Here is a 26,966-nt window from a genome sequence, read left to right on the forward strand (position 1 = left end):
GACAACGCAAGATGTCACAGGGCCAGGATCGTTACAGGTTACCTCCAACAACAGAACATCACCACATTACCTTGGCCAGCACTGAGTCCCGACCTCTCCCCCATCGAGCATGTCTGGGACATGCTTGGACAGAGGTTACGTCAACGTCAACAACGTCCTGCCAATGTCCAAGAACTTGCTGCTGCGTTGCAACAGGAATGGGACAATCTGGACCAAAATGACCTTAGACGTCTCATTAGGAGTATGCCACGTCGGATCAATGCTTGTTTGGCAAACAGAGGAGGATTTACCCGTTACTGACTTGGTTGTGATGCTGTGGTAACTTTGCTGTTTGACCCCGGGTATCATTTTACCCTTATAATGGTCAGTCTGTGCCTTACTTAGTCTAACGATCATTTGGAATAAATCGATGAATGTGAACTTCATTTCATTTTGTCATTTGTTTCTTCGTCAGTTTCATTAGGTGACTTTAATAACACTTAAAAATCAAATATCCCCTACTTTTTTTGAATAGTATATTTCAAATACATATGGTAAATGATGTTAAGGCACCGGACCCCCCCGCCCGCCACCACCGTCACCGCCCCACCACCACCATACCTTCCAATTATTAGATAAACGAATCTTATGTTTTATGCCCTTGCTATACTAGAGTATACATGTAGATCTTATCACTGCACCCACTTGTATCTTATTTAAAAATTTGTATTAAGTCCGATTTGCCATATAAAGAACCGTTATATTTTCTTTACCTATAGGCAAAAAGGCATAAACAGTATAAGCTTTTCGGATTACCGTTATTGAATTACGAAAATATGCGACCATTAATTTGGCTACTTTGACACTTTTAATGTTAATTTTTGTCTTCCTGTCCGGCTCCCAACTGTTCTTGAATTTTCGCTGGGTTAAGATGTAACAACGTTTAATATTGTCTGGGTTCGAAATTGTTATTTGAGATGTAACTATCCACCGAACAGATTACAGTAATCAACGTCGTAACCCTACTCTCGTTCCGCATCAATACCATGAATATTCACCAAAAGCAGACTAAAAAGACCCTTTGCAACCCCCGTAAAAACCCACACAAAAAACTATAACTAGCAGTAACTATACTCTTCAAAAAAGTAGGGGATACTGAAATCCAATTACCTATTCCGGTTGTTATATGATAAATAGTCATGGACACTTGACATGCTTTGAGAGTATGTTCATAGATGAAGAACTTATCGCCCCAACAGAACCACTGAGCTGCACATGTGACACGCAATAGCGCCATACACGTGGGAGGGGTTCATTGTCAAATTTGACACCTTAAGGAAGGGTTGATGAAAACAGTCGCGTGCTGGTTTATCTATCCATGTTTGCTTTCCTATCGGTTCTTGCATAAGATTTACTGTTTAGCGTATCTTTGCTTTAGTGTGTTACGTTTAATTTGATCGGGAGACGTGTTCGTCGACGTCAACGTCAACCGACAACTCTGCAAGAATTGGCGGTGGCATTTTGCAAGAGGAGTGGGTCAGATTGCCCCAAATCGTGATTGGACGGTTGATTAGGAGCATGCCACGACGAACTGCTGAATGTCTGAGGATTGGTGCAGCAAATACTCATTATTAAGACAAAAATCAAAAAAGTCCATTTTCACTTTTGACGTGTATTTCTTTGAGAGTGAAATGGGGCCGCCAGATAAGCCGCCCATATGAACTGTTTATGTTCACGTGTAGGCAATTGGCCTGTTATTAACATACACTGGTACTTCTAATAAAAACAGCAGTGCATTTCCGCAGTTTTGTACTGTTTCTGAATATCCCCTACATTTTTTGAGAGTATATATAGCCAATTGGGGGAATAATTGGTGGTCTGCATCCAATTATTCATAGATCGTCTTCTCGAACAAAAGTTTTTAGACGTATTCCCTTTATAAAATTATAACTGGCCCATGGGCTTGTATGGTTTAAGAGACATGTTGAAAAATGTTATGCAATTAGCAAGAAGAAACAGTCATCTTGTTCTACTGTGAGAGGTCTGACACCTTGTCTTATTCACATGTAAATAGTTACCTGGTTAAATGTAAATATCTAGCAGGTAAAAGTAAATATACCCGATGTACAGGTAAATATATATTACAAGAGAGAGATAATCAACATAATGAAACACGTTTGTCAATCTCATTAAAACCTTGACACCAGAATGCTTACTATGTCTCTGTTTATAGAAAGTCGACTGATATCAAACTATCTGGTTAGCCAGTATACAAAAATACCAACAACAAAACCCCCACGAATTTAATTAAAAGACGTCCTAATTAAAATTAGACTATAATTTGGTTTCTTTTTGAATTGAGGTTATCTACATTTACATCATAGCAAAATCTATCAACATCTTTTTCCTGTCAATGGACAGAGGCTTTGGTTTTGCCGAGATGGCTTTTACCCATTCGCAGTGCTTAATAGAACAATAATTTGATAAAAAAAAAATAGTACGGTAGAGTCATTCCATGTCAAGAGGACAAGTGTCTGTAACGTGACCCCCTCAGAATATAGTGAAAAAAATATATGTAATTGACATAGAAATTTATGTAAACCAACAAAGTTATTATAAATCTAGCACTAATATTGACTGAGATGTGGCCTTTCACAAGTTTTGGAAAGACTATTCTATGACTCGATTTCGGTGTACTGATTTTATATCTTGTATTTAGACAATATTCTTGAAATTATGGGGTTTGTGAGAGAATATTAATATTGATTAAGAATTTGCTATCGAATTTCGCAGACCAAATTCAATGTACCATCAACTGTGTATGGAGTGCCCTAAGTGCCAAAAATTGATACTTGTGCAAAAAACAAAATCAATATTTCGAAACAGTATAGAAATTTTACTGCACTATATTAGAAGTTGTTACTTATCGCATGCATAATGTATCAATGGGTATTGTTTTAACAAACACTATTAAAAGCCATATCTTTGGGGTATACATAATTAGAGGATTACAGGAAAACAATTAAAATACAAGTTATAGAAGCCACGCATAGTCATGAACTTGGTCTCACAGGGTGTGATTTTGTGATAATTAAAGTATTGGGGTGATATCCTTTCAAATGGGCGAAAAATGTAAGTATATTAACATGTTAAAAATCATGAATTTTCCATATTTTTGATATTGAATCAAGAATTAATGGTACCCCCCCCCCCCACACACACACACACACACTCACCTCCTGTCTGGTATCGATGCATAATTGTTAAGTACGCACAAAATGTTCTAGAAGGTTTTATTTCATGATGATCAGGCAATTAGAAGTATTCTAATCAATCCATTCAAATCGGCAAAAAATGAAAAAAAGTACCCCCCCCCCCCCACACACACACACATTCTTCGTCTGGTATTGATGCATAACTGTTAAGTACAAGTATGTACAAAATGTTCTAGAGGGTTTTATTTCATGATGATCAGACAATTAGAAGTATTATAATCAATCCATTCAAATCGGCAAAAAATGAAAAGAATCATAATTTGCTGATCAAATTTAATGAAAATAAAAAATGAAGGAGGGAAATATCAAATATGGGCCTTTCATCATTGATAGACACGTGTACATGCACAATTTTCCCAAATATTCATATTTTTTCATAGAATGCTCCTATACATGGTTGGTGTTTGAAAAAGGGGGATTTTAGCTTTTTTCGTGAGTGAGTCTATTTTGAAAGCTAATTTTACAAGACACCGACAAACATATGGCTTTAATAATGTTTGTTCAAACAATACCCATTGATACATTATACATTGATACAGAGTAGTCAAATTTCTACACTGTATCGAAATATTGATGTTTTTGCACAAATATAATGTTTTGGCACTTAAGGCACTCCATACACAGTTGATGGTACTTGTTCTGTAAAATTTGATGGTAAATTCTTAATCTATACAACATTCCCTTACAATCCCCATAATTTCAAGAATATAGACTGACAAGAAGGAATATAATCAGATCTCAAAAGTCGAGTCATATAATAGCAGTTTCAAAACCTGCGAAAGGGTACCTCGATTAAAATGGTCATATGTCAGTCCATATCAATGCTAGAGTCATATAACTTTTCAGTTTTACAAAGGTATGTACATGTATGTACTATAACATATTATGTCGTTTCCAAAATTTTCTGAATGGGTCACGTTACAAGGTCTGAGAATTTGTTCAACTTGACATCGAATGAGTCGGTAATTAGATATTCATGTAGTGTAAGACAACCGAAATTAAACCCACGTCGAAATAATAATCAACTTTTAAATAGATGGTCCAAATGAATGAATACAGGAAATATGAATTTAACTACATGAAGCCTTAATAAGTTATAATCCAATAGCTATTAAGAAAGTGGGCGTCTCAGAATTTAATTTTGTTTTAATTTCACTGTCTGCTTGGACCCTTACCTTAGCTTCGTAATTTCTTCTCATATAAGAGACGGGTCACTGTAGATTGCATTTGATTTAGGTATCACTGATGGAATCGAAGTAATTAATTTATAGTACCTTCTACTTGTGTATTTATTTCTTAGGCATGCCAATCAAGATGAGTATGATGGTATATGACTAATCTCATTTAAAACTGTAATTAAATTAAAATTGAATTTTCACATTTTCCGATGAATTGACGGTAGGGCCTACTTATAACGTGGTAGGCAATTAAAAAATACGAGAAAGACATCATATGTTAATTCGCAGACTATTTATATATTCTATAATCTGAAAAATAATTGGGATCGTGTGGTAGCCCATTTTTACATTTCAAATCAACTTTCTCTTTTGAACTCTGTCAAAACGGTCATATTTATTAATACAAATTGTTGAACAACTCCAACGAAACGACTAGCTGATATATGCGATACATGTGGTCTCGATCGGTGGGACGACTTGAAACTCTTGAGTTTATTTTGAGTGAAAATGTCGAGAGCAACCAAAAATATTAGTTTTTTAAATTGACTGACAGTTAATGTTTCTTGTGTCAAGTCAACTAAGACCAGCAGACGTGACCAATTGCTTTTCAAACATGGGGGTCAAAGTTTAAAACTGTCAAGTACATCCAGACAGTTTTTCCAGAAGGAACATGTTGCGAGTTCATTTAACCGTCTAAAAACGGTCTTGTTGATCGATTAAAAAACATTTTTGAGGATAATGCATGGTCTTTACAGGTAGACGTCACACTTGTGGTGTATCGGAAGATAGTTTTGGATGACATTATAACTAATACGTGTTCGAGTTCAGCACGACATATCTAGCTCTGGAAAATATTTGAAGTGAATTGTTTCATACACTGTGTTGGATATCGTTAAAACAGCCAACACGAGAATGACTACGCCGAAGGTAAGACATTTTCAATTTATTTTCTTATGCAATACGTTTTTATTCTTTATCTTTTGGTAACAAGACAGTAGCTGACAATTATCGGAGAGAGGGAGAGAGAGTCCCCAACTCCTTGTGCCATTCCCACCAATCCTGTTTCAGTTATCGAATACATTCTATCGACCATAAAGATACACTGGTTTATTCGTGTGCTGAAACCATCTATTAAAATCATGTTACCATTATCAATAGCAGGTCGACTCGTAACAGCTAGTATGTCACAGAAAGTTTGAAATACACAGAAAACGGAAACAAGCTTGACTGGGAAGATGCCATCCTCTTGGCATTTTGTTAAAATCAGATATGACATAAATCCTACACATCTAAAATACGACGTCTATATGCCAATACGTGAGGAAGTAAATTAACATAATGTTTTTATATTAAATGTACAGAGCATCCATCATGAACACAAAGATCTATCTTCTTTGAAAATAGATCTCTGTCTTAAATGGTCGCCATATGGAAACATCTGGGTACTATTTTGTTTTGCGGTGCGAATCCGTTTTACATCTTTTATACACAAAGAGTAAATAAACAGTTCAATTTCATTAAATGAAAATGGAAGCAGGATAATTCTCGAGGTATATTTAGTGTTTTCGACTGAAATCGTAGATGTAGGAATTAAAATGTTTGTTTATAAGCGAAGCTGATTGTAGACAGATAGCGTAAGTTTCGTATGTAGAACACCTAAACCCTTACATCGATGTAGTCGTGCTTTTTACTATCGCACTCAGTGCTTCGTCTCACTAAATAAATATTCGTTAATTAAATGCATCCTGCTGTCTGACGATACAAATCTGTAATTAATTGTCGTTTGTGGATGTATACATAAATAATTGTCAGTTTGATGGACAGAATGATTGACAGTGAGTCGAACTATGGCCATTTACAATAATAATAAGATAAATGTTCCCAGAAATTATTGTTTGAAGTGGGTTAGGTCATTTGCCGCGACAGAGTGTATATTATAATACACGTTTTTGGGGAATGTTTGGTAGCACACATAAAATAAATGTTTTAGTATTACACTATGTACGACAGATAAACATATTCTAAATAAAAGTACGAAGAAATTTAGAAGTAGTAGTAGTTAGTTGTATTTTACGTCCGCTTCCACCGAGGTGATATCGCAGACAAGAAATTTAGAAAGTTTATACAATAATATAAGTTGTATAATCACTTGCCGTAGATTTAAGCGGGTATAAACAAAATATATTACGAGACGCCTAAAGATAGCAATATGAAATCAAATAAAGCATAATACACAACGATTTGAAAATCCGTTCGACCAGAATGTTTCTTTTGGACCAATATCTGCTTTTGTTCAGAGTACTTTTGATTGTGGGTGACCTGTATTTTGGCTTGAAAGATTGAAAGTCAACAATGGAAACTCATATTTCATTTGCATTCAACTAAATATTCGTAATAAGACGGAAAATGAATGATTTAGTAGGTAAATTTCGATGACCGACAGCGAACCTCGACATAGTCCAAAGTCTTCGAGATTACTAAGTTCATGATAACGAAGTTTAACATATACATATTTAGTGTATGTCACACATTAAATTTATGTATATTGAAATATTCCACGCGTCTCTGAGTCATAATGATTGATAACTTCTTGTCCATCTTGAAAAACGAGTTAAAGCTTTATATTAAAAACTATCAAAGTGATCGCTGTTTAATCTTTGTCCATTATCAATTCTTTTGAAAAAAATAGAAATCAAAGGGACTATCTTCTTGAACGGTTAGAATGCAGTATTTAGGAATTAAAAAAAATATGAGAAATATTTTTTTTTTTTTCACATTTTTCTAGCTAGGAATTAAATTTTTAAATACTTTGAAAAACTATTTGTTACTTGTCAACGTCCTGGGGTTCTGCTGCGTGGTTGTATCAATTTAGTCTTCCTTTGTATCTGAACATGAAACAGTTCCAATGATCTGAAATCATGTCGGGGAAAATGTTTAATGCTGAAGGCAAATTCTTAAAACACCCACAAATTTTTCTAAGGAGCGATTTTGATTATGCATTCATTAACCGTCAATGCAAAACACCGAAACAAACAAACTACACAAAGACGATGGATATGGCACGAAGTCTTACAGAACCGTGACGCTTTTTTGCCAAAGATCCCAAACTGCTTTAATGTAACATCACAATCAAACGATAGCTTTAGCGTGCAAAGATGTGATTATTGTTAATTATTAGTTCTTTTCATTATCTTCCACTGGATAAATAGATATAGCCTCCTTCCTCCCATCATCATACTGAAATGCAACACAAAACTAAGAGTCCCATTAGATCTAAGTAGTTCAGAGTGCCGTTGATATGCTTAATCTATGTATATTTTGATATCTCTTCTCATTTATGTGGGCAATTTATGTTCTACCTATTTGTTTTGTTCTGCTGTCCTATTTCAATGTACGTTCCATATTTGTGTTGTTCTCCTCTGTCCTCTCTTAATGTACGTTCTATATTGTGCTGTACTCTCCTGTCCTCTCTGTGTGTTGTTCTTATCAGTACTATCTGAATTTATGGTCTACCTTTGTGTTGTTCTCATCTGCAGAAATCTTTCAATCTATCTTCCTGTTGTTCTCATCAGCACGTCTCTTAATCTATCTTTCTTTGGTATCAATAGTTAGACGGTATCGAGATAAATTCATTTTTAATTCATGAAATTCCCGTTAGTTTGCATGTGGTGTGAGTAGATACACAACATAATATGTCAGCTATAGAAATGACATTAGATATTCTGATAGAATCCAGACAACTCCACAGCAAGAGTCGTGCCATTAGTAAATGGAATCAGTCATGAATATTTCATTTGCCTCCAGAAGATAAAAAGGTAAACACGGAATGAATAACAATATCACTGTAACACCATGTACATCCTAACGCTTTCTGATCAAATATTTAAGCCAAAGCAATTCACTGTCTCATAAAACGCAGCATAAAAACAGTTCGCTGAACTGCATTCGGGTAGAAAACCCTGTTACCTGATTTTCTATTTTTATTTCATTGTTCATCCTATCCCGTAATGCTTTATATATTATTTATAAGAATCCACTTTAGTTGTTTTTCATGTGCGTGTTATAACTGCTTCCAACGTTTGTATTTCAGCTTGTTACATGACAATAGAAAGCTGTTTTTCAGTTTGTTACATGACAATATACGGTTATTGTCAGGATATCGAATACTATATTTATATACATCATAATCTTTAAATTCCATGTAGTAAAAAGTGGTCCCCGGTATTTTTGTTAGCATTGACTTCATTAATATATCGAAAGCACGCGAACTGGTAATTCGTTTGAAGCCATGGCTGTGTTCACGTTAAAGACGTTAAATGCGGTTACTTTCTTTCTATGCAGAAATGTTGGCAGAAATGTATTCTGTCCCAACGGTGAAATTATTAATACTGTAGTAGGCTATCTTATGTTTATATCATTAAAAGTAATTGCAGATTCTTGTTTGAAGTTTTGTTTGAAAAGTTAATGCGAATTACGCATTACATGCTCTCAGGTATATCTCATGTAGGTAGCTCAATGTTTGTTTTTATTCATGCCTACTTCCGATAAGTATTTCATTTCTGCAAATAAAATACAAGTTTGAAACATTAAGCCAGTCTAAATTTATTGTAGGGAAATGGGCAGCTGGGTGGTTTAGTGCGTTTGCATACGTGTTGTTTTGATCCCATGCTGATACGGAAAAATGATTTGGATAGCTCAATTAATGTTTAGGGGTGGGGGAGGGATAAATTGTTTAAGTAATTCATTCATTAAGGTGATGTTTAATTGTATTACTTATTTCCGTAGTATGTAGATGGCTCTCATGGTTGTCTTCTGGTTTCCCGTGGCGTATTTTCTCTCAGAAATGTCGTTGTTCGTATGGGGTTTTCACGTCCAAGTCCACCAAAGCTGATGTCGCAGAAACGTTTTTTTTTTGTAGTATATTCAGCGCCTGTGCAGGGGCCATTTCTGTATAGGAAAACGGAGTACTCCTAGTCGTAAACCCACCAGGATGAGAAGACGACCCCCCTACATTCACTCAACTCATTGATCGAACCCACCATCGCAAGCCAGATGACCGGCTATTAAATATTCGTAGTGTAAACGCAATCCGGTCTCAGAACGGATTTATGTGCATATGTTAGCATTACCTTTGACCTTTTGATCCTTTTCTCCAATACTAAATTTATTTTTTTCTATAAAGAGTGCCAGGCACGGTTTCGAGAAGTGTTATTGCATAGCAATGTAAAGTGTTTAATTTCTTGAATTTTATCGCGGCCTGGAACGATGCGCTTATCCCGGCTAAGTGTTAACAATAGTGTTAGCCCAGTTTTCACTCTATAACTACAAGCCCCAAGTTCACAGAGCATTCTCAGACATAAGTTAAGAATGTACTCAAAATTGTTTGCCTTATTTTAACTAAAGTATAGCCCTTTATAAAACTTTTGTTATTCTAATGTATCAAATACATCAATATGAAACTATATGCAGTTTTTTGTATTTCTGGATCAAAAGATGTTTTTCATAAACAGTGATTTTAAGTTGAGCAAATTCTTAACATAAGTCTAAGAATGGTTTGTGAACTCGGGGCCAGAGTGTTCTTACCTTTCTCGCTTGCTACTGTTGTATTGAATAAGGGATGTATTCCAGTGACTTAGAATATGTGGTCTATTAGTAATATGTGACTTAGCAAACCATTTTTGAGAACTGAAATGAAATGGGGTTAACATCCTACTTTTTTGTACCAACTAGGCTAATGAAGACAGGTAATGGCCATATAGTGTACTATGAGGGAAATTTTGCTCGGACAGCGGCACTCTTATATCGAATTCCAACTGTCAAGCGTTCTATTACGCACCCGCCAATATCTACACGGTACCTCGGTTCTCGTTCCATCTGAACTACTAGGCACTGTCCTTGTCCTGCGTCACTGGCAATGGGTAACCGCGGTGGAAGACGAGTTTAAGAAGAGTGTACACAATGGAGAACTGATACAATAACCTCCAGAAATACAACTAATTAATGAATGTACATTAATAATCAGCTATAATTTTTAATTAACACATATGAAGTCATTTTATACTAATAAAAACTCGGCTTGCGACAGACTCATTATTGATATTTTAACACCTTTGTTCGAAAAGCCAGTTAGTTATAAAAGCATTTACTTAGTAGAAACAAAACGGCCAACACCTTTCATTGTGATGGCCGCCTATCTTTAACGCTTATCTCAGTTAGACAATTGCAAGCACAGTGAAACAGGTATGTATTCCCTGGTTAACAATTGTCTACATCTTTCTGTAATGCGGCAAAACTCAAAGGAGCCATGATCAATAATAATAAATAATGGACAAAACGCATGCGCACTCAGCGCTTCCTCACGCGCTCACGCGCTCACGAGATAAAGGATAACAGTAGTGTTGATATTTAGTATACATATAGTATAGTAAAGCCATATACACGCCATTCAACCAATGGTATACGCGTAAATACTAAATATCTGTTTGCTGTATTGTATGTAGACAAAACATAAATGAACCTGCCTCATACGCAGTGGCACTCATACAGATAGTGACATTCGATAACTGACATTTTAGCGTGTGGATTATGTGACATAGTTTTAAAAAGTTTATCTGACATATAACGGTACATATAGCTGCTATTGTTATCTTGCACAATGGAGTTGGATTTAAACGCCTTTTTAGCAGTTACATTGATATTAGCTCAGGTGAGATAGAAATATTCTACTAAACTTTACCAAAGACCTTTACTTATAGGTTATGGTGTTTATAACCCAAAAGCGTATAGAACATGTAGACTACTTTCGATTTTTTAGCCGTTTTATTGACAATTACTATAGATAAAACGATTACGTATAACACGTAGTTGATAGATGGATTGATTGTAACATCGATTACTAATCAATTTATCGATGGTAAAATTGTCATCTAAATGTCAAACACTGATGATTATCTTATCGCAGTCGAAGAATAAATGTTACTAGAGCATTTCAAACATCAAATCTGCTGTTGTAAATGAATTAGGAGATCAATTTTGAAGAACGCTTGACATTTTTTTTCGAATTAGAAAAATTAAACTAGCATTTCACCTAATATATTCGGTTTTCATTCTTTACTCAAAAAGAAATAAAAAAGATTTAACAATAATGGCAATCGAAACCCTAGTGTTCAATCATCTAGTAAAACATACACCAAATTAAAACATTGTTATAATTACTTCTTTTTTGTTTTATCTATCCTAAAGTTAGGAAATTGGGAGCATTCTTTGTATTTTTTGTTTGTATGTAAAAAGTCTTCAAACCCCACTAATTCATGATAGTACTCTTTGGTCAAAAATGAGATCATAATCTGTGTACGCCCTTAGCCGATTTTAAGTTCAATATTCGATAGTTAAAGCCAAAGTAAAATTAATAGGTGAACCAAATAGAATATTTCGACAAGAAAATGTAACCTTTTATAGCGTGTCACATGACCAATCAAAATGGCAACACAAATCAACCCTTCTAAACTCATTTTTTGTCGAAATCAAAGGGTTTTAGATCATTTAATGGACAGCTTTTTGATAAAAAAAATATGCCCCCATAGTGTGAAAGATACATGTTGTGTGTGATATTTATTTGTACAGTTAATACTTGTGGCTTCAGATAATAAAGAAGGATGACATTGTTCACATTTCCTTTTAAAGCTAACATGACTCTTTCTTTTTACACTAAGAGGGAAACTTGGTAGTTAATATATACATGATGTCACCGCACGTACCGGCCATTCTGAGCGTGGACAAAACTAAAATATACACTTCGCCATTTACAATTCATTTTGACCTTAGCAAATATTGTTTCTTCTTAAGGCTAAAATAGTACCATGGGGTTCAGCAAATATTACTGTATAACTAAAACGAGCCCAGCTTGTTATGATGTATAATAAATACAACGGTAAGATGTATATTCTACACTTGATGAGATGAAGCTCGAGGTGGATCCGAATGGAAATGACTTCAATTATATTTGTCTTCATTCGTTTCGCTTTAATAAGTTTGAATGTGTCGTCGGTGTTAGAAAAAATAAAACGAAATCTGATGAAAAAAACAGCTTTTTTTATTTGCCAATAAAAACAGCTTATTTAGACTCACTTTCTATGAGGAGATTTTCCTTTGAATATCTTCTCAAAAAACTACTCTGATGTTATCGGGTACAGGGCTAAATTACGTCCTTTTCATACAAAGATTTCCACAAGGATAGGAAAATAAATATTAAACACAAGGTTTTAGTGTAGAAAATAAATCTATTCTTCTGACAGATTTAATCGTGGCTTAGTTATAAAACATTATGATTTTAGATATCTCTATGTGGGTCTATTAAGCTTAGGCTGTCACGCATTGTATTTCAATCTCTCATCGTACAAGAGCAATTTAAATCACTAAAATGGACACCCGATTTAAATCTTTACTTGTAACTGGAGAAATGAATACTGTCATCTGACGAAGGAAACTGTCCACATTTCTTCAGATATCACAAGTATTCACAAGATCGTGAAATTATCAGGGGATATTTCTTCCCTGACAAGGAAGCTGGCGCTAAAGAACCGAGGTCAGATCAGTAGTCAATTGAATTAATGCAAATTTCGAATCGGGTTTTGGAGAAGGACTATTCCGAAACGAAAGATATTTGTTTTGAAATAAGGCCAAAGTGTTCTGCTTATCTGCTTCAACACAAAGTAGTAGAAGTTTAGAACTACCAGTACGATTTATAAATACGATTTACCACAGTGAATTGTGGTCAACTAAACTATTTTGATCATTAAAATTTCAGTAAACGATTGAATGTTTTAAAGCCAAGCTGTTGGTTGTACAAACGTATTTTCTTTGAGGAGCCCGAGCTTACCGAACTAAAATTTGACACTTAACATCCAGCTGTTTCTCATTTTGCTTGACCTGTAAGCTTTAAATCAAAAATAATATATTTGATTGCTATTTCAAAGGGTCATTCCAGCTTTTACAGTTTGCAAACGTTTCTGAGAATTGGGTGTTTATTCTTAAACTTTGGGTTTTACTAATTGTACACGTTGTTCAGTTTTTATATATGGACAAAACATTTAATGTATAGACTACCATGTAGACGTACATGGAAGCTAAATTAAGTCAAATTTATGATCCTCTCCAAACCATGTCACCAGAACAGTTGCTATAAATTGATATCCATCTTTTGACGACGACCCTGTTTGCTCAGTTTATTGACAATAACTCCACAAAGGTTGTAAATCGTTTTGGGGAATAAATAACAAATACAGTGTAGTATAAACTGGTGTCAGCTTGTTATCTTATTTCGCTGCCACGTCAGACGCCTGTGTGCATTACGTTTAAATAATTGTCCTATTACGTCACAATATTTGTTGTATTGCGTCACAGGCCCGTTATTTTAGTAAACTATAGTGATGGACTAGACGTGAAGGGAGGTTATTATGTGAATTCCTCTTCTCTATAACCTGCATTATATTCGACAGCCCCCCGGACACACTTGTTTATAAGCCTCTTATAGACATGATTAAACCCAAATAGCCCCCACTGATAATCGTTCCAACTAATTTCACGCTGAAGGCCTTTCTTAATAAATGGCGATGTACATATGTCGATGTTAAAGCAAACTATCGTTGTATCACCTATCAGATTTAAAACAGCAGGTTGCATAGACTGATATTGAGAGTAGGTAACAATTCTCGAACTCTTAGAATTCATTAAAAGCTTTCTGCATGTGTATCCTTTAGAAACTAGCAGATTCATACACGCTTGAGTAAACGACTGGTAAATGAAGATTCTAGCCTTACTATACTTCAAAGTAGATCATTATTTAGTCTGGTTAAGTAATCCCTTTCAAAATTTATTTACCCAAGCTACGCGTATAACGTTATATAATTGATTATACAAAAAGATGAATTAGCTTCATCGGTTTGTATACATGGCGACATGTAAGATGAATAGAAGATTATAAAACCTGAGAGTATTATTCTCCGAAATGGTTGAACATTTTATAGTTTAAATCTCTTAAATACAGGTATATTGTTATTCAAAGAAAACACATATAATGTTCAGAACTGTTCAGTTCATACATAATGACCGAATATTTCCAGAATCACTTTTGAATTTGGAAAAGTAAACGTAATGCTTGGGTTACTTTTCTATATGTAGTTTTCTTTTACATGCAAAACATACATGTAAGACATAATGTAAACACACAAACTAATTAGCTTACTATCTATTAATATTAAATATACGACCAGAGCTCTAACATCTGTATAAAACGACCATTAAAACAATATTATTTCTTTGATTTTCCTGTTTCAATGAAATTCGTAATACGTTACGTAATCACCATATTAAGGATGTTAAAATCTCCCCACCGATGAATATAACTCTTATGATAAGGAGTAATTTTTAAAATTGTTGTTATCGATGAAAGATAACCTCACGCTAACAATTTGAGGACATCCTTTGTAATGGTGGGTGTGTTGGTACAGCCTGACCCGGAAATTGAAAATACTTTATTAATCCATGTTGCTTTATGGTTATACACGTATTTGCTAATAGATTTATTTCATTTTAATATATGTCATTTAGTTTAAATTTAGCAGATGCTATTTGAAAAAAAATATTGCTAAGAAGCGCTTAATGTTTTATAGCAAAATCGTACAGTATTTTCTAATGTTACAAAAGACAGACTTAAACACGATCCCCGAGATTCTTCTTTCCAGAAGAAACTTATACATGTGTAATAATTTATTTGCCCCCACCCCCACCTTTTGTGGAGTCTTTTTTTCAAATTTTTATTTACGTAGTCGACACAGCTTGATGGCGTCATCAGTAAATGTGCACCTGTCAAGAAGAGGATTAAGTTCTCGCAAATTGATTTTGGATTAAAGTAATATCACCTGGTTCTGGCTGTAATTCCCATCCAAGTTTCATCTTATTGAAAAGGACACATGAAAGCCATATTGATATAGCCTATACAAATCCATTTACAGGAAATCATATATTGACCTGAATTGACATTACATGACACGCGCCACGTGAATGGGGGATAATAAACGTTATGGTACCATATATGGATTTTTTATTTTAAATTCAAATTTGATTAAATACGAAAAATCAAGCAAGGACAAATCTTAAAAATTGTGAGGTTTTTAAACATGTTTTCTTTTCAAAATGGCTCTTATTACAACACTGTACAGTATTACATTAACAGTATAGATACAGGTAGTCAGTATAAACAATATCTGACAATATAAGTCCCCCACCCCTTAAAAAAACTCACGAAAAACGCAACAAGATCATTAGACACGCTACACTTAGATACATTTAGGGCTCGATATAATCAAACTCGTTCTTACAATTACAATGTACACAGGCGGGCGAATTTGACTCACAAACACAAAGTCTCAATGTTAACTTAATTCTATTGCATCTGTAATTTCACATTTTTCCTTTAGCTTCAATTTCACGCTTTGCAACATACTTTAACAAAACTGAGCATTGGTGCATAATTAGAGAACACAGATAATGTTATTGTAAGACATTCTAAATACAAAAAGCACGATGCTAATTTGACTGGCATGAAATTGATACCAGAAAAATCTTTAAAATGGCACACGAGCAGAGAATTCTCTAAAAAAACAGATTATCTTGTTCTAACATATTGTGTAATGAAACATATTTAATTAGAAGTTAAAAAGTTATGGTCGTCCGTTTCCTTATTATTTCGCATTTTACACCATTTGAATCACAGATTCTGTTTAGGAAGAGACAATTTAGATGCATGTTTAGCGCATGAGAAAAAAAACTGTTACATTTGACAGATTGATAGATAAACCGTTGGGTGTACGTTATCCTAATTCGCTTTGGAATGAATCGTAACCTTACCTTAACAGCCTCTTTTAATTCGCTTGATTCAAAGAATCTAGCTGTCGATCACACAAATTATCTCCCTTGTATAGGATTGGTCTTTATAGATCCTTCCTCAAGACTTGCTGTTCTCCCATATCGATAACTTTATTATGTATTATTAACCTACATGACCGCAATCAATGGTACATCAAAGATACATTGATTAGTTTACAACTATCAGTTATTGTACAATATTCTCAACGGATAGTTTGGGTATATGTGTTTTCTATTACATACCGACCCCTGACAATAGCCAATCATGCACTTAACGACCTGTCTTTTATCGATATGATGTACACGAAGAAAAGTCTAATAATAAACAAAGGAAATATAGAGGTAGTTATTAAAGATAACAATTGCTTGTTAAATATTTAAATATGCTTTGATGTCCGTATTAATCAATCTACATGTACAGAATATTGTTACTTGTGTTTTTAATATTCCTCTAATTAAACCCTATGTTAAGAGTACTTGTATAAGACGTTGCATGTTAAGTGATAAAGTAAGTGCTTAACAAAACAATGGCAGAACATACGGTGTAGCAGTACAGTAGAGGCTGCACAATTTGAATGATAATCTGCACATGGAAGTTAATACCGTAACGCCCTGACGGAAAATTTAAATTTTAGCGTTATTGAAATGTTTTAACATTGGTTATTGTTTGAGAATACATTTGAGAGATGTATATATACATTCATGTATTCAAGCAAGACGCTAAAACACGCCTTGCCATTCCAGATGGTTCGAGAGCATCCCCAGGAAACTGGTGCAAATACGACATTGTAAGTTGCATTCAGACCTATTTTAAGAAATTTAATTGTGTTATTCATTGTAGATGTAGACATGTAATTGACGTGTATTAATACATCGATAACAATAATAAAGTATATTTGTATTTGTTACATCAGTCTGTTACGATATTTAGTTTGGATTGACATGTCAATATATTGCCAGACTAGGGTCAATATTTTTGTTATTGGTTGACGTGGGAACGCTTTTTAGGTCTGAAAAATTATATAGATATTTTCAGGGATGTACTTTGGTTAAAATAGACAAAAAGACCAAAAAAAAAACACAATTTAAACAAAGAATAAAAAAAATCAAAACATCAAAACAAAGAGAAACTAAAAGAAATAAAACCCACCAACCTCGCCATGATTATCAAACTCTCGGGGCTATGAAGTATTTTGTTATGTTCTTAGAAACATGTATTTGTTAAAAACGAACATTGTTTTCGCTTGAGTGGGGCCATGGCATTTGATTTAAACACAATAAGTTATATTGTCTTTTAGAATTTATCGTTGATACCAGGAGACAAAGATCAGAAGTGTAATTCTAAAGTGTTCCGATCGTACATGAATATGTTGACAAGCCACATTCAAATAATTTAATGGATTTTATTTAGACCATTCTCCGTTATTTTTCAGCAGATCCACTTGAAAGGGGTATAGATTAATAGATGTATCTCAGCAAAGTGGTTTCCTTTCAAATTTACTAACGCTTGTCATCTTTTAATAAACCAGTTGCATGACACCGAAACGTCTCAGCGAAAAGATCCTTGTCTAATAAAAAAAAGTCCCAACTTCGTGCATAGTAAACGAGTTGTTTGTCATACATGCATTCTAAAATACAATATGCCTTTTTTAAAGCATGTTTATTTTTTAAAATTATTTTACATATTTAAAAAAATATTTTATTATTATCTAGCAGGTGTTGTTAGGATTTATTCATTTTGTTAAAACAGCTTGAACTGAACAGTTTTAAAGGCTGCACATGGATGTGAAATGAAAGTAGCTATAGCAATTGGGAATATTTTAGAAGTGACATATCCTCGCCATATTCAAATCACCTTTTAACCTATGTGGAAATCATGAGATATAATATTATGATTATGTGTAATGTTTATTTGACAGTTTTATTATAACAAACATAGATGTTTAATGGCGCTGAGCTAATGCATAAAATAAACAATATATACCATTCGTAATAGCTTTCAGCAAAAATGGAAAGCTGACTTAATGATCTTTTACATGTCGTTTAATGGCTATATTTAGACATTATACATTAATGCGCCCTAAAAATTTACATTTAAGGAAAATGGGTTCTATAAGTTTTTGCTGTAGCCTTCTGTTACATTTGTAACCTATAGGTAGGCTAACGTACATATTTGTAGGTTCAGCGTCGTAGAGACATTTACCACACTCCCCAAGATTGTCGATTTTGACATTTCTCAAATCCGAATTCCCTGCTTTTGCCAACGGATTTTCAATACTAGATGACATGTCGAATTCCCTGACATGTTCGAAATATATTTCAAATCCACACGTGGGAGTAAGGACACCTAATTATTATTAATCAATATCTGGTTCTTAACTAATCATTAATGCATCTGACAGTGGAATGCACCTTAATTACATGGTACGATACCTGTCATAATTTTAGGTATTTAGAGATAATTATTCTCACCTTACCTTGACACCTGAAGAGCTTTATTATTGGTATATAGTTTATTTATTAAGAATATATACATGCTAAGAAGATCGTTTAACCCCGCTGGGCATTCCTGCCGACTAACTGTTTTGATGGGACTCCCGTTCAATGAGAAAAGATAGGTTCGTTAATGGGCGCCATCATGGGTGCGCTGATCATGGAAATGATTACAGCCACTGTTCAATTAATAACCCATTGTACGTTTTCCGTGACACATCTGAAAACCCGTCGTGTATAATAACAATGAAAATAAAAGGCAAACGAAAATAATCTTTTTTTGCTCTGTCACGTGAAATGTGAATGTCAATATTAAGTGTATTTATTAAGTGGAGTTGATTATTGTTCCGATGGGTTGTGAATGTTGAAAGTTTTAAAAAACACCAAGAAAGGATTAATGAAAATATCTCTGAGGTAAATGTGCTTTTATATACTTATTAAGATTTGGAATTATATACTAATGGGTTTTAAAGTAAATAGAATGTCTTTCTATTGTGTATGTTTTCTTTCAGAAAACCTTAATTGGTTTACGCTTAAGCAAAACTTATTAAGATTTGCAAAATACCATTTAATGTGCTAAACACTAATGTGTTAAATAGAATGTCTTTATGGACGTCTTTAACAATCTTAATTGGTTGACTATTCGACGCTCAAGAGATACTAATAACTTAAGATTTGCACACGTCAGCTAATGTTTTTATAAAGCATTCTGAGATGTTTTATACAGAATTTCAATAAATTACTGATTATTTTATCTTAGTAATACTGATTGTCTGATCCCATTATTTTTCGCCCACTGACATAGTTACATGTGAATATCGGCTTATTTGCACATTGTATTTGTGACTTGCATGGATGTAAACTTACTGTCATTGTTTTACCTAATCTTGGATTGTCACTTTAGTTTAAATAGGTCAGCCAGAACCAAATTAATGGCTTCATGTCTCAGAATCATGCATTGCCCTTCTTCCATGGTATCTTGTAAAAATTAAAGGAATATTCAGAAACGTACCGACATAGATACTTTGGTATAATTTTCCTTTAAAGCAATTAGACGAATCACGTTATTATGTACTCACTTTTTATTACGATATCATAAATTTAAAAGAGGCAATATGACAGAAAATCAATAACATTTACATAAGTTTTGCTAAATACTAAACAAGTGTTATTAAATCAATAGATATATTTGCTAAAACCATTTATCTCAATGTTAGCGGGCATAATTCATATAATGTTAAATTCAAATTATGTAAAATTCAAATGGCCATGACTTACGTTGGGATTGATCGATTTCAATAGTTTTGAACCTTTGATTGATTTGTGGTGTGGCTTTCATTCTGACTTGTTTTCCCATTAAGAAACCTATACTGTATATCTATTGGAACCGTTTGTGTCAGTTCCATCAGTGTAGGTAATTGTCTAGAAAGGGGACTTTGCAGATAATGTCGATAGTAATTTCTGAACTGCAATCGGATTCGTCTTATCTGCATCGATTTACGAATAATTAATGAATAAAACTCCATTATATCTTTCTAACAATTGTCTTAATCACATTAGTATTTACAAAACATAAGATTGTGGAATCGATTTTTATAAGATTAAGTTTACGGCGAAGCGAAGACAGATAGCTATAAAGATTAAATTTTTGCTTATACTTAATTAGTCTATAAGCCTTAAGATAAATTAAAAAAAACACACGGGGTCTAACTTAATGCGATTAATTTACCTATGTAAAAACAAAGATGTTATGATTTGAAGAATTTTTACTTATATTTGAGATTGACCGATAGGCTTAGCAGTCTATGCCCTCACAATAAGATCGAAGACGATTACGATTTATGTATACGGAGGGGATCTGATCTATCCGGCACAGACAATAGGCTATATTTATTAAAGTTATATATCAGTATATTATATTTTCAATTAATGAATTACTCAAATTTATAGAATTTTATTCTTTTAGTAAGACCATATAATGGATTAAATCGATTCTGGGTTCCTAACTCTCCGTTATACGAGTGAACAATTTGCCACAGGGGAGACTATCTGTTGTAAACTTGCATGCAATATAAAAATTACTGACGTAGATCGCCTAGTCAGGAAATGTATTATTCATTTAATTCCGGACTACAACGGATAATTTCCATCAATTATTGACACATCGGGTTATCAAGTAATGCAAAACATGCAACATCACTGCATCAATTCACAATTTTGACGCGAGGCCTGCTCTCTTTCATGATCATGTTGTACACTTCGTTTGTTTTGTTGGTTTTTTGGGGGTTTTTTTGGAGGGGGGGGGGGTCGGAGCCACGATGACTTGGTGAATAAGGTGCTGGCCCACTAACAAATATATCTCGGTTTTAATCCCATTGAGGAATGGGAATGTTCCTTGGGATTTGTCTCTGTGGTTTCCCTTGTCCGTGGTGCAGGATGGAGGACCTGGCAAGTAAAAGCGTTTCGTCATGTGGATGCGACAAAAAACCCGAGGTCCCGTGTACGCCATTGGCAGTTCGAATTCCTCGAAGAGTAGATGGAAGCCTCGCTGTCCGGGCAATATGTTCCTAATAGCACATCATAAGCGTATGCCTATCTCCATTATACTGACTTGAGCAGACATTAAACCCTATTTCATTTCAGACTATTGGGTTTCGAAAACAGTTCTCTGTTTGATTTCTCCAATTCCCATAAAGTGGATAGCTGAAGTGAATTGAGGGCTGTAAAAGCGTTATTATATAGACTTGCCTTCACAAATTAGATGGAAATTGAACCAAGAGTAGCTCTCTTGCGTACCTGGAGTTGCTTGTCTTTATTAATCAAATGTACTTATATCTCTTAAAGACATTATAAGTGGCTATTTAAAGGCCGGTCGGCGAGATATAAAGAATTTCTGGCCACACTCGTCGTCTTAAATCATTTACGTCGCTCGTAGGACAGCAAAGAAAACGAGCCTAGCTTGAACTGCAACGCTTTATGTTTCCCATGGATATTTTATATTCTCGACTAATTAGGATGAATTATATACTTCTGTGCATTTATTTGCATAATAAGTAATAATACCTTCCATTTAAACAATTTATCACGCGCTGTGTTGAAAAATTATCTAATTTAGTTACTTTGTCTAATGTGAATGTGATGTACTTCGTTTATTTACGAGAATGATGTCTAATAATATTTTGCCAGACATTTGCTGATATCTGTAATAAGACAATTAAAGTGTTGTAGAGGTCCATGTAACTGTCTTATATGTTTAAACTTATAGTGCTCTTCATTTGTCTATTCAATAATACCCCCATAGAATAAAACCTTTGGTCTGAACTTTATGATGCAATATCGCATTACCCCATCGAATAAAACCTTCATGATGCAAAATCTTGTTATGCACGAATTTGGGTATGATATCTATTAGAACACTCGTGTCCCCAATTTATATCAAGTATTTATGCACGTGGGAGTTTTTGAGACTGTTGAAAAACGTGCTTGGATTGTTGAGTTGGTCAGATGGATGTGCTGTATCGAAATATGAGTTGCCTGATAACTAATTCTTCTTTCTTTAAATATTCATTTTGTAAAAGCTAAATCTGGCTTTTGGCATGTTTTATAAATTATAATTTAGACAGTCAATCACAAGCCCATAATCAAATCTCCGGATTATCGGAAGACCAATATATTAAATGAATTAGACAAAGTCAGCCATATCTTGGTTAAACAGTAATATGGACGCCACTCACGGAGATTACCGATTGAAGGACTATTGAGACTATTTGGGCTATTTCTTGTCAGAAACTCAAACATTCCGCCCAGAATAATGTAATTTGACTGAAATTTTCAATATATTCATTTCCATTATCCATTTTAAAACTATTATAGCAAGAACGGTCTGCTCCTTATCTAATTCTTACATAGTGCATCTTTAACCAAATTAGAATATATTTCTCCGCGAACCAGGTATGATTGTACACGGGAGATATATTATTAATAACCTGAGTAATAATTTGACTTCCGAGATAAAACAGGATTATTGATTTGCGCAAAGAATATTACCGATTAATGTGGTCAAGATACCAGGGGGCGCTGTCAGATCTATATATAAAATATTTGTTTAATTAACAGAAAAGACTGGTATTACTTCATTACATAAGCAATACGACTCCAAAAAAGCTTGGAGGTATATTTTGATTAAATTTCCTTGTAAGAAATTGTTGGGATAATAAAATAAATTTCTTTTGGGACCCAGACTGTTCTTCCAGGGATGTTTAAATCTAATAAATATTCGCTGTCTTTGGTCACTATTGGGGGTCCTCAAACATACGACATAAGACAAGAATTTCGCGTGTCAGGCGAAAATATCACACATAACTGAAAATGACAAATACAAGACTTTATTGGCTAAATTAATGAATATTGATCTTAATTGAGACAATTGAAAACTTGGTAAAACTATTTTTTTTTATTTAAACAGAAGAAATTGGATTTACTGGATAAATAAAATAAATTGGGTTGGTAAATGCCAGTTTAGGATACAGCATTGATGATATATTGAAGAGTGAATTCAATGGTAAATTCTAGCTCAGGAACTGAAATAAATACAAAGTCACGCTCACCATATTCCTTTAATCTGAGTTGCTAGTGTTATGCATCTGAAAATGCTGGTTCTATCAACAAATCGTCTATGTAACTTCTGTATTTTATAATAAGGGAGGTAGACTTTAAACAGGCATGGTAATACATTTTAAGAAAATTATGACTGCCAAACGCATGGTAATACATTTTAAGAAAATTATGACTGCCAAACGCATGATTCTTATAAGAATGTGATTGGCCTATGCAGGTTGATTTTAACGTTTGGATAACTTGCTAAAGACTCTTTACAGCTGTTTTAACAGCCGATATTACATGTTAAGTGATCACAAATGTCTAAAAATTAGCGGAATTTAACCGGCTTGCGAAAAAATATTTATGAATTTTAGACCTCCCAAATTTAAGGGAGGGGGTGGGGGGGCGAATGGTTAGCACGCGCGCGCTGTATCATACGGTTTGTCATTGAGTCAACTGGCGGGGTTTCGATTCCCCGGTTGTACGTGACAAGGAGTAGGATCGCCTGTCCAACCTCGTGGGTTTTCTCCGGGTCCTCCGGTTTCCTCCCACTGCGCGCAAGCGAATGATTGAAATAAAATTAAACTATGTGTTAGTCCCGAAATGACCTAGTTTGTGTCGAGTGGACGTTAAACCCCATCTCACGTGGCAAGGAGTGTGGTCATGGATTTTCTCCGGACCCTCCGGCGATCTCTCACGGCTAATGACCTCTCTCTCTCTCTCTCTCTCTCACTCTATCTCTCTCTCCCAAAAGTAAGTAACTAATTATATCAATATGTTAGATTATTTATCCAGCGTTTCACAGAATGTGTGTGTGTGGGGGTGTTTGCATAAGTGCGAGGTGGCGAGATAGTCCAACAATTGCATTTAGTCTAATTCATAATCATGTTAAAACGTTTTATTTGTTCTTCCTACGTTATGCTAACGTGCACCTTCTAAGTCAACTCGATTTATTTCTTCGTTGAAAGGGGCTTGTTTACATTTCAAGAAATTGCTGGACACCCACAAGGGGAACGTAAATCATAAGGAATTGTCTGAACGTTAGCCATTATAAGATAGATAATATTAAGCTCTGCCTGTCTGCCCTAGGCTGTAAATGATGCGAGCCGGCGACTCTTTTGGTGTCCCACAGTTTAGTCTGAAACATCTGGGCCTTTTCTTGGTGCGATGTGTGGTCGCTGTGAGTGATTGATGTCACCAGGGTAAGAACCAAAAAGGCGCGTTTGTGTTGTTTTCGAATATTTAAAGATTCTGCGTTTTAAATAATTGTTTACAGCGGTTTACATAGTTTAACATCGTACAGCTATGATTTATTGTACATGTAGGTTTGGTGTACGAGGCATGGTAACACCCGAGTTACTTCTCATTTGATGATTTCACATAGTAGTTGTGCTGGCTTTTGTATGATAAAGCTTTAGTAATGTTTATAACAGATAGCCACATAAGCATCCTTTCTCATCAATTATTTTCTAGAAATAGCAGAGCTATTGTTATGACAACCAGTACCCAAACCATTACGTAATATCTCAGGTGTGTAAACCCTTACCTGTTAATTCAAAGCCGACCCGGATTGGTTTTCCCTCGGCTCATTATCAAACTAAACGAAACGTAATACCTTATTACGTATTTATTATATCCGCCACCGTTTCGTATTCTCTGACTGGTGGTTATTAAAGGGTCAGGGATGTAGTTAGCATGTTTAACACCTAGAAGTTAATTACTAGACTTATTAATAAAGCTGTTTAAACAGCTGTTCCATCCTTTATGAATAGTTTTAAGACACCAACCACTTTGTATTAATGATGAACGAGCACAAGGCCCTTCAATAACTTCTAATAAGCAATTAGAAATCAGTTACAAGCATGACGCTGTGAGGGAATCTCACCCAAATTGAAATTAAAATGATTCTTAAGCTTGAAATATAGAAATACTTGCGATGTATGCAAACGAAGTATATTATCCTCTCAAATTAATGACTTCCACCAACAACCCACCAATGGAGCATATCTACACATTTCTTATAATCGATTACAAAAGCTGTTCAAATGACCAAGAATGTTTTTTATTCTTATATATAACCTGAAGAAGTAAAAATCTTGAAACACACTAAAATGTGCATTACTGACCAACAAAAAAACCCCGCTATCTGTAGACTAAAAGTTTAAGAACACGTGCACACGACTAAGAGTGCATTTATGTCATAATGACGGATCCACCTTAGGCCAAGAACTCAACCATCTTTTAAATTTACGTTCATCTTATAATTAAAGAAAATCCCTGGATATAATTTATATTGCAAAAGTTTACCGATAATGGGAATGTCCTAAATTCGTGGTTGTTTTTCGAGCAACGTTTCGCAAAGGGTTTATTCTTATCTGAGAAACGACATTTTTTATTGATAGCCACATTAAAGTAAGATGGGCGTCCTCATATAACTGCTCCTAAGAAAACGGTTGGCGTCAAACAAATTGACCTTTAGCGTGACTAGTCCGTATTAAGCTCGCTTTGAAATATCCTTTCTTTTCTGTAACTGGTAATGCCTATTGTTTTCTTTCGTATTGTATTAACTATAAAGCAGTATATATAAGATACATCTTTGGTATTTCTTTATGCCATTAACAGAAACATTCAGCTATTCACTGACGAATGATTAATTCGAATATTTAGATACAAAGATGGTTGTTAAACATGGCCGCCTAGATACCATGAGTTTGTCTAACATTTTCAAATAAATATCCTTTTTAAGAATGTAATGCAAATATTTGTTGTATTAGAGAATTAATATTTGTTTGCATGGCGTAGAATAAAGTTGGCGCCAGAATGTAGACGACATTTTCGCGCTCTGTATAGAATGCGCTGAAAACTAACCATGGGGTCCATGGGACTACCGGCGATAAATAATTAAGTTCGTGCCAAAAACAAAATAGAATGCTAGTTTAAAGAATTTTCAGAGAACTGCTTGGCGCTAGAAAAGAAGTTTCGATACTGTTACATCCACTGTGAGGGCTCAGATGACTTACCATAAAACTCACCGAGCGCGTGCCGAGCGAGTTGAGGATTAAGGGAGAATCTCGGGAGATCGGAATAAATCTATCGATCACAACTGATAAGAGACGGAAAGTAATTGAAATGGGATACGGGTTGTTGGATGCTAGCACCTGGTACGGTTCTATATCAAGCTAATTGATCACAAGAATACCATTGAATAGCCTGGGTGGTCATCTGTACATCGAGATTCTAGGTCACCATGCCAAGTACGCACTCTGATATATCTGTATCTACATCTTAATACATGCACCGGTATCTCTATTAACGTATATGTATTCTACTTTTTATCTTGGACTAATATCAAAAGTAACAGTTACCAGGTGTATCGTTACGCTCTGGAATCTAAGAAGTTCGAATCAAATGCCATGATCAAAAATTAAAGAGCCAGTCTCGGTTTTGAAACCGTCTTTTAAAATAAAAATTACCGATATAAAGGTTTTCAAGACATTAAAACAAGTGTGTGTCCGTA

The 26,966-nt window shown here is 34.5% G+C and overlaps 1 protein-coding gene across 5 annotated transcripts in view; it reads left to right on the top strand.

Annotated features, from left to right (window-relative positions):
• LOC126827483 (uncharacterized) overlaps positions 1 to 26,966 on the top strand; it is a 96,130-nt gene that overhangs the window by 9,147 nt on the left and 60,017 nt on the right. For 2 of the 5 annotated variants that reach the window (XM_050556866.2, XM_050556864.2), the window contains exon 2: positions 5,188 to 5,359. In XM_050556866.2, coding sequence (XP_050412823.1) covers positions 5,345 to 5,359 — 15 coding nt within the window. In that variant the 5' untranslated portion in view covers positions 5,188 to 5,344. Of the gene's footprint in view, positions 1 to 5,140; positions 5,360 to 10,856; positions 11,139 to 26,966 lie in introns of those variants that run through there. The other 3 variants (XM_056102234.1, XM_050556863.2, XM_050556862.2) reach the window with 3 other exon arrangements.

The sequence above is a fragment of the Patella vulgata genome, chromosome 7 (genome assembly GCF_932274485.2).
Source record: "Patella vulgata chromosome 7, xgPatVulg1.2, whole genome shotgun sequence".
NCBI classification, from domain to species: domain Eukaryota; kingdom Metazoa; phylum Mollusca; class Gastropoda; family Patellidae; genus Patella; species Patella vulgata.